Genomic DNA, 9,130 nt, shown 5'->3' on the forward strand with positions numbered 1-9,130 from the left:
TGGTAACGGAGTCCGCATGCGGAAAATCATGTGCAAAGACCATGGTGGGGTAAGTAAATTTAGTGAGATGAAGGTTATAATGATCTCGGGCTTTGCCTTCATCGTGTGGATTTCAGTTCTGTTCCTTATTATTCAGGCAATTATAAGAAATCTCCTCATGTGAGCTGTTTAGCATTCGTTTCTTGTCTAGTTTTTCAAGTGTATTACCTTCCTCGTCTGTTTATTTAGGAAACCGTGGGGTGATCTCGGGCTTTGCCTTCATCGTGTGGATTTCAGTTCTGTTCCTTATTATTCAGGCAATTATAAGAACTCTCCTCATGTGAGCTGTTTAGCATTCGTTTCTTGTCTAGTTTTTCAAGTGTATTACCTTCCTCGTCTGTTTATTTAGGAAACCGTGGCGGACTATCATTGTACCAAACTCAAGCCTGTGGCTCAGGAAAGCTGCCTGATCCCGTGCCCCAATGATTGTGTGGTATCGGGCTGGTCCGATTGGACAGCTTGCTCCTCTCAATGTTTCGACGGAAAACTGACCCCGTACAAGACGCGAAACAGGACCGTTATTGCACCACCCGGCCCAGGCGGTCACCAATGTCCTCCTGCTAGCGAAATGACCCAGATCGAGTCCTGCAACACACACGACTGTCACAAATTCAGTTGGCTGACGTTACCCTGGCAACCGTGTAACGCAACATGTGGCCAGGGAGTTCAAGTGAGAGAGGTTTGGTGCATGGAAGACAACGAAATGAAGCTGCCTGATGCAAGGTAAGAGACACCGAAAATATAGCTCCCACCGAAATCTTGAAATCTGAAAAGAAACACACTTACTTGTAATTAAAAGTTACAAAATTTGCTTTAATCACATCAATTCTTGGGATACTATTTCAGATGTCAGCTATTGCCCAAGCCTCCTGAGTGGCGACCCTGCACCAAACGCTGTCCAGAACCTTGCGTCTACTCTGATTGGACGGAATGGTCTTCCTGCCAGAACTTACCAACGTGCACAAAAAGTAAGTAAGAAACGTAAAACCCTTCAAAATGTTGACAAGAATGACAAGATTTCACACAAAGCCGTTAAGCTGAATATCCTAATAGAATAGTTAACTAGAAGAAACACCTTAGAATTATATTTTTGAAATGAAGGGAAGTAACTGATACAATTCACCTCAGTATTAGTTGTATTCATTTCTAAATAGGATCTTTATCTTCCTTCTAATGTCTACAGCGGACAAAGATGAGCTGATATACACGCAAAGAACCAGAGAGATTTTGTCCGGAGAAAATTGCAATGAACACCTGATTGAACGGATCCCTTGCAAGAAGATTTCGGGCAAGTGTCCCGAATATAACTGGGCCCTAGGCTCTTGGTCTCAGTGTCAAATGCCAGGGAGTTCAAGTGAGAGAGGTTTGGTGCATGGAAGACAACGAAATGAAGCTGCCTGATGCAAGGTAAGAGACACCGAAAATATAGCTCCCACCGAAATCTTGAAATCTGAAAAGAAACACACTTACTTGTAATTAAAAGTTACAAAATTTGCTTTAATCACATCAATTCTTGGGATACTATTTCAGATGTCAGCTATTGCCCAAGCCTCCTGAGTGGCGACCCTGCACCAAACGCTGTCCAGAACCTTGCGTCTACTCTGATTGGACGGAATGGTCTTCATGCCAGAACCCTATAAATTAGGTGAGGATCTACTTAACATTGCAAAAAACACAAGCACTTTGAACCTACCTATTAAGTAATTAAAAAATATACCCTACAATTGAATTTTATTAATAATAAAATTACACCTCCTGAACTACCTACTCTGTTATCATCCATTCTTCCCTGCTTGAGTCTAGCTAGTAGGGGTATAGAGGTATCAGTGGAACATTGGCTCTGTCCTACTGTCAGTAAACCCACTACTAGCGACATCTGCAATATTCCTTGCGAAACGGACTGCCAACTGTCCGAATGGAGTCACTGGTCCCACTGTCACGGCGATTGTAAAAAGGACAAAGCTGGTATGTAAGGAAGGAAAATTGGCCAACTTTGTACTGCACTATTATTTGGACTTTGGCGGCAAATTTTATAGGATTTCGACGACGGAGAGTACCTATACTGTCACCAGAACTTATTCTTTTGTCGGAAACCAAGTATTAGAGAGGTCTCTTCAAGAAAGTAATCAATTGACACCATCCGTTTGGATTGTTTTCAGGCTATCAAACAAGATCTCGAGCAGTCATTCGTCAGCCAACTATTATTTGGACTTTGGCGGCAAATTTTATAGGATTTCGACGACGGACAGTAGGTACCTATACTGTCACCAGAACTTATTCTTTTGCCGGAAACCAAGAATTAGAGAAGTCTCTTCAAGAAAGTAATCAATTGACACCATCCGTTTGGATTGTTTTCAGGCTATCAAACAAGATCTCGAGCAGTCATTCGTCAGCCTATTTCCAAGTTTCTAAAGTAGGTACATAACGACCTATGGTTATTTTTACTCCCAATGTATGAATTTGAAGAGAGTATGCCAATGGAGTCTCTTTTTTAGTAGGGTGGCTCCCTAAATTTATCAATGTGGAGGTACCTACTTTAATAATGGGTTACTTACTGTTTTTCGTTGTAAACAATAAATGTAGGTACCTAATTAGGTGAGGATCTACTTAACATTGCAAAAAACCCAAGCACTTTGAACCTACCTATTAAGTAATTAAAAAATATACCCTACAATTGAATTTTATTAATAAAATTACACCTCCTGAACTACCTACTCTGTTATCATCCATTCTTCCCTGCTTGAGTCTAGCTGGTAGGGGTATAGAAGTATCAGTGTCAAATGGGTCCCGACAGAACTTGTGGCAGTGGATTAAGAGCACGAGGTAAGGCAGCTTTTAGAATTGTATATTTTATTGAGTTGGTCATATGTATATTCACACGATACGTACACTGGAATGAGGGCACTTGCTGTTACAAGTTACAAGACATCTTGTATCTACTATCACTATCTGGTATTCAAAGTAGTGGGGTATTAAAGGCTAGAACAATAGTAGAACCATAACAACGGTTTTGATTTTTTTTTCACACAAAGCCGTTAAGCTGAAGATAGAATAGGTAACTTGAAGAAATACCTCAGCATTAGGTGTATTCTTTTAGCAAACCACTTTCTTCCACAAGTAGTGGGGTATTAAAGGCTAGAACAATAGTAGAACCATAACAACGGTTTTGATTATTTTTTTTTTTTTTTTCATACAAAGCCGTTAAGCTGAAGATAGAATAGGTAACTTGAAGAAATACCTCAGCATTAGGTGTATTCTTTTAGCAAACCACTTTCTTCCATTTTATCGAACGTTCAAATTTCATCCTCCTTTTCCCTTCAGACATCTGGTGCAGTGCCGACGGGTCAAGTACGCACGTGGAAATCAAATACTGCATCAAAACCCAGGCCAAAGTTCCTCCCAGTATAGAGCGGTGCCATGTGGACTGTTCGAAGCCGTGCACCGTCACTGATTGGTCACATTGGTCTCCCTGTGACCAACCCTGCACTGGAGTTAGATCCCGAACCCGACAGTTGATTGGTAAGTTGGGAGTTAGGTTCTCCCCGTTTGGCCTTGTCCAAGAACTTTCGTTCATTTTGATTGCCTGATACTTGATACAAATCACCTGTACCTTTTTTTAAGGAACTGGAAACTCTAGAAGGCACTGATTGCTCTGAACGGTGTACATATTGAGGCACAGATATCAATTGGGAATCAACGGATTGAGTCCCACTGACCTTTTTTTAACGAGTTGAGCGCTGATAGTTTTGAGTTCAAAAAAGGGTTCACTTACGGATTGAATCCCGTTTTCAACGTTCGAACGAGTTGAGTCCTGATAGTTTTGGGTTCAAAAAAGGGTTCACTTACGGATTGAATCCCGTTTTCAACGTCCGCGTTTTTGTTTTCAGATCAATCCTCAGCCCATTTGGCGTGCAGAGACTACTCTCTAGTGGAAGTCGCACAGTGCCCCTGCTCTTCTGTTTTTGTTTTCAGATCAATCCTCAGCCCATTTGGCGTGCAGAGACTACTCTCTAGTGGAAGTCGCACAGTGCCCCTGCTCTTCTTAGCCGTGTGGACGGTTTCAGTCGACAGAGCTTTATACACCGTGATTTCTATTCCAGATGATGACTTGAATGTGTGGTTCTGTTTTTTGTTTTCAGATCAATCCTCAGCCCATTTGGCGTGCAGAGACTACTCTCTAGTGGAAGTCGCACAGTGCCCCTGCTCTTCTTACTACTCGAAGCCCATGTCCAAATGGTCTGCCTGTCTGACCAATGGAACCACAGGACTGTGTGGTATCGGTACGCGCTATCGATCCGTGGGTTGTTTTGACGAAAACAACGAAATAGTGGATCCCAAGTAAGACAATCTGACGATTTAGGTTATAAATACTAAATAGAGTGGAATGATAGGAATGTTCCTAATTAAATAGAAGAGAATGGTACCATTTTATTGGAAACGAGATGTTTATTTAAAGTTTAGTAAGTGATGTAGGTAAGTATACCAATCAATGAGAATTGAACTTGGAAAATTTGGAGAAGTAACCTCTGTACCAATGTGAAATTGACTGAGTGATCTGTGTCCCTTTATTTCAGCTTATGTGGAGGTAGCACAGGCCAAATGGTACCATTTTGTTGGAAACGTGATGTTTATTTAAAGTTTAGTAAGTGATGTAGGTAAGTATACCAATCAATGAGAATGGAACTTGGAAGATTTGGAGAAGTAACCTCTGTACCAATGTGAAATTGACTGAGTGATCTGTGTCCCTTTATTTCAGCTTATGTGGAGGTAGCACAGGCCAATTATGTGGGAAATCTACGTACATATTTTACCGTTTTTATATACCACAGTACAAATCGACGTATTTCCCTATTAATCCTGGAATATAAATTTTAAACACTGCCATAAAAATCTGGAAGCTCTCGTTAGACTGACGGTTAAATATTCAATTCAACTGTGTACCTGTAGTTGTTGAAGACGTACTACCTATAATAGGTATTATGTATCTAGAAAGCTGTTGGAAACGTGATGCTAATTTAAAGTTTAGTAAGTAAGTGATGTAGGTAAGGATACCAATCAATGAGAATGTAACTTGGAAGATTTGGAGAAGTAACCTCTGTACCAATGTGAAATTGACTGAGTGATCTGTGTCCCTTTATTTCAGCTTGTGTGGAGGTAGCACAGGCCTCGAAGAAGAACCCTGTTTCGTCGAGTGTCCGGTAGATTGCGCTTACTCTGAATGGACTCCATGGAGTGAGTGTACAGCTCTCTGTGGACCAGGCGTTCAAAACAGGACCAGAAAGGTAAAAGCCATATGACGAAAATATTTTGTCTTCAGAATTTAGGTTGTCTTATGATCTGTGGAAAGTAAAGGCAAAAATTGGGACTTGAGCCCTTAGCAGTGCTTGAGGTTGTCTATGACCTGTGGAAAGTAAAGGCAAAAATTGGGACTTGAGCCCTTAGCAGTGCAGGTTTAGTCGTTTTTTAAGTACGTACATATTATCTTCTATTAAGCACTAGCTTAACTCCATACACAAAAAGCTCACTCTGAGGCTTAGGTGTTGGGGCAATTGCACCAAGGGATGGGTTAAGCTTCTACGAATCTTCTATTAGGCACTAAAAAGATTCGTTTTAGCTTTCACAGCTCAATCAATATTCTTTTAACTTTCACATCAAATTTCAGATAATACGAGAGCCTCTGAACGGTGGTCAAGAATGTGATCAAACTGTTCAATGGAAACCACTAATACAGAGCTAACACAGCACGTTATGTGTATTGCGTATTGCATATTCTATAGTCAACAACATGGAAGGTGAGGTGACTCATCAATGTTCTCATCACTAATAAAATCAATAGGGCGAGTGAGTTCTGTTGATGATTTTTGATAGGTATGTTTAATATTTTTTACAAAGTGTCCATTATTTTACAGAAGGTATCACTCGCTTAGGACATATCAAAACGCAACCCAGCGTAGGAGGACGGAAATGCCCCAAAATGGAAATCAATAGGGCGAGTGAGTTGTATTGATGATTTTTGATAGGTATGTTTAATATTTTTTACGAAGTGTCCATTATTTTACAGAAGGTATCACTCGCTTAGGACATATCAAAACGCAACCCAGCGTAGGAGGACGGAAATGCCCCAAAATGGTCAAACAATGGAAGCCATGTCCAGCTGTTCCTTGCTATGAATGGCAAACTACGACCTGGTCTTCATGCCAACTCCATGTAAGTAAAGAAAGTCTTCTAACAACTGACACACGGCTAAACAGTTCCATAAATTATTATGGAACAACCCTGCTCATATGTATGTGTCATCGATCAATAGTTCAATATTCATATGGTCCCCAACTTCACCGCTCTACTAGGCTCTCTGATGAAAATTTCATTTCACATTTTTCAGGGTGCCACTTGCGGGTTTGGTCTGACCTATCGAAACGTCACCTGTGTAATAAATTGTTATGGAACAACCCTGCTCATATGTATGTGTCATCGATCAATAGTTCAAAGTTCAATATTCATTTGGTCCCCAACTTCACTGCTCTACACTAGGCTCTCTGATGAAAATTTCATTTCACATTTTTCAGGGTGCCACTTGCGGGTTTGGTCTGACCTATCGAAACGTCACCTGTGTACACCTGGTCTTCATGCCAACTCCATGTAAGTAAAGAAAGTCTTCTGACAACTGACACACGGCTAAACAGTTCCGTAAATTGTTATGGAACAACCCTGCTCATATGATTGTATGTGTCATATTCATTTGGTCCCCAACTTCACTGCTCTACTAGGCTCTCTGATGAAAATTTCATTTCATATTTTTCAGGGTGCCACTTGCGGGTTTGGTCTGACCTATCGAAACGTCACCTGTGTACGTGGAGATAACAAAAAACCCGTGGAACATTTATGTGCTCGTGAGTCGCGACTTTCGTGAGGAATGTTTGAGAATGTGACACTTTCATAATATTTATGAAAGCAATAAATCGCCTAAATGAGGTTAATGAAGATAAAAACCTTTAAAAGGTACTTATCAAGACCCTTTCCATACCTTTTTAGATTTTGCACATGTGCTCGTAAGTCGCGACTTTCGTGAGGAATGTTTGAGAATGTGACACTTTCATAATAATAAAATTATGAAAGCTTGAAAACAATAAATCGCCTAAATGGGGTTAATGAAGATAAAAACCTTTAAAAGGTACTTATCAAGACCCTTTCCATACCTTTTTAGATTTTGCAAGGATCAGCCTGTGCCGTACGCAGCAAGTAAATGGTGCTACATCGATTGCCCTGTAGATTGTGAACTCAGTAAATGGGATGATTGGAATGAGAGTGAATGCACTTGTAATCAAACAGGTAAGCATCAACATTTCAAGCGATAAACTATGTAAGTCAAGTAGCATGATAGCGACATATTTCGTTCTGTTCTTGGCGGATTTGAGCGGATTTTGACGGGCCGGCCGTTTTTAGGCCGCTGCGCCCTGCGCCGGAGAGGGGTGATAGGAATATTAAAATTGGGGTGCCACTCAGACACCTCATTCACCCGCCTAACGCGAAAGTCAGGGCGCGATCATCGAGGTGTGATCTAATCTTGGAGAATATCAGATCACACAACCTCACGCTCAGGTGAATGAGAGAGTCTCATCATCGTGACTGAGGGGCTGGAAACTATAAAAGTTTGTCAACCTAGACATTTAAGGTGGCGGAAATTTGCTTCCAGATATCAAACTCGCTACGTCTGATAGGTGAACTTCCATTTTTAACAGGTCACGTCGCGCGACAAATGTTGCAAGTGAAAACAGGTCACGTCGCTGTGGTGAAAATCCACCTTAAGAGACATTTAAGGTGGCGGAAATTTGCTTCCAGATATCAAACTCGCTACGTCTGATAGGTGAACTTCCAGAATCCAGAGCAGTAGGAAATCCATGTACCTCTACCTACCTACTCAGATATTCGGTTATCGGTTTTAGCTACTTACCTACATAAAGGCGGAAGGAATACTCACCTACCTGTCATACACATTTTTTCACAAGAGAGCCAAGGGACCAGTTCAAGGAGTCCACCAATCTTTTCTTTTCAGAGTTTTCTGAACTGAAAAACTGAATTTTAAAATTTTAATGGATTTTCCATTTCAATTTTAACTGATAAAACTAACTATTACCGTACTAGGTAGTGAGAAATACCGTACGCCCAGTGAAAAACCGTACGCTGGTGCGCGTTAAAAAAACGCGAATTGAATATTCGTCTATTTACCTCTGTGGCCAATCAGAAGTCAGAGTTTTGTTGTGATAAATCAGTGGAGGGGAAATACCGTACGCCCAGTGAAAAACCGTACGCTGGTGTGCGTTAAAAAAACGCGAATTGAATATTCGTCTATTTACCTCTGTGGCCAATCAGAAGTCAGAGTTTTGTTGTGATAAATCAGTGGAGGATTTTAAAATTTTCATATTTTTATTATTCAGGGATGGGTTTTAGCTGATTTTGGCTTTTTGAGTATTTTTTCTTTTCTTTTTCAACAGTTATTAAGTACCTACCACTTTTTAAATAAACGGTATTTTTAATTAATTTTATACCTACTTGAATTTCAAGTTCTGTATTAATGTTCCACAGTCACAATGGTGTTTAGTTTTGCAGCGTTTTCATACATTGTAGCCCTCATCCTAGATGCTTTCCTCATATTTTTTGCTATCTTCCATGTAAGTATCCTCAAAGTTAACTTTGACCACTTTTAGTAGGTATTTAGTAAGCTCCCATTACTTGACTGGTCACATAATTAAAGAATAACCCCAGGGTGTCCAACTCATTTAGTTTTCCCATTGTTTTTAATGAATGGGAAATTTGAGTAGGATAGAATCAACAAGCATAGGTACCTACTACTTACCTACTACCTACTCAGAGTACTCAGATATTCGGTTTTAGCTACTTACCTTCTTACCTACATAAAGGCGGAAGGAATACTCACCTACCTGTCATACACATTTTTTCACAAGAGAGCCAAGGGACCAGTTCAAGGGGTCCTTACAAGGGTAGTGCCCATGAACTGAGACTATTACTGGATACAGGTAGTGAAAGTAATTTCGTAACTGAAAGTGCAGTTAAGAAGCTTGGTCTCAATGTG

General features: G+C 40.4%; 2 protein-coding genes and 1 non-coding gene across 3 annotated transcripts; 2 read left to right on the forward strand and 1 right to left on the reverse strand.

The window, feature by feature from the left end:
• Positions 1–6: 6 nt before the first annotated feature.
• Positions 7–5,776, forward strand: LOC103521322 (thrombospondin type-1 domain-containing protein 7B). The gene is made up of 9 exons (XM_026832060.1): positions 7–49; positions 389–762; positions 886–1,007; positions 1,223–1,377; positions 2,820–2,862; positions 3,361–3,558; positions 3,927–4,377; positions 5,183–5,321; positions 5,702–5,776. Exons 1-9 carry the CDS (start codon positions 17–19, stop codon positions 5,774–5,776), a joined length of 1,590 nt encoding a protein of 529 aa, XP_026687861.1. The 5' UTR covers positions 7–16.
• A 326-nt stretch (positions 5,777–6,102) lies between these two features.
• On the forward strand, positions 6,103–7,368 carry LOC113472346 (thrombospondin type-1 domain-containing protein 7A-like; the record flags this gene model as incomplete). Its single annotated transcript, XM_026832059.1, has 3 exons — positions 6,103–6,246; positions 6,842–6,945; positions 7,244–7,368. Coding segments are annotated over exons 1-3 (310 nt in total), but the record flags the coding sequence as incomplete, so codon positions are not given.
• A 165-nt stretch (positions 7,369–7,533) lies between these two features.
• LOC113472347 lies at positions 7,534–7,739 on the reverse strand. The gene has a single exon (XR_003394696.1). It is a non-coding gene; the product is annotated as a small nucleolar RNA U3 (small nucleolar RNA).
• Positions 7,740–9,130: the final 1,391 nt, after the last annotated feature.

This window comes from Diaphorina citri, unplaced genomic scaffold (genome assembly GCF_000475195.1).
Source record: "Diaphorina citri unplaced genomic scaffold, Diaci psyllid genome assembly version 1.1 scaffold4987, whole genome shotgun sequence".
NCBI classification, from domain to species: Eukaryota; Metazoa; Arthropoda; class Insecta; order Hemiptera; family Psyllidae; genus Diaphorina; species Diaphorina citri.

Excerpts from the sequence above, each read along its gene's own strand:
- LOC103521322 (XM_026832060.1), top strand. The coding sequence starts at position 17 with ATGCGGAAAATCATGTGCAAAGACCATGGTGGG. Across the intron at positions 1,378-2,819 it reads GCTCTTGGTCTCAGTGTCAA|ATGGGTCCCGACAGAACTTG; the intron begins ATGCCAGGGAGT and ends TATCAGTGTCAA. Across the intron at positions 2,863-3,360 it reads CAGTGGATTAAGAGCACGAG|ACATCTGGTGCAGTGCCGAC; the intron begins GTAAGGCAGCTT and ends TTTTCCCTTCAG.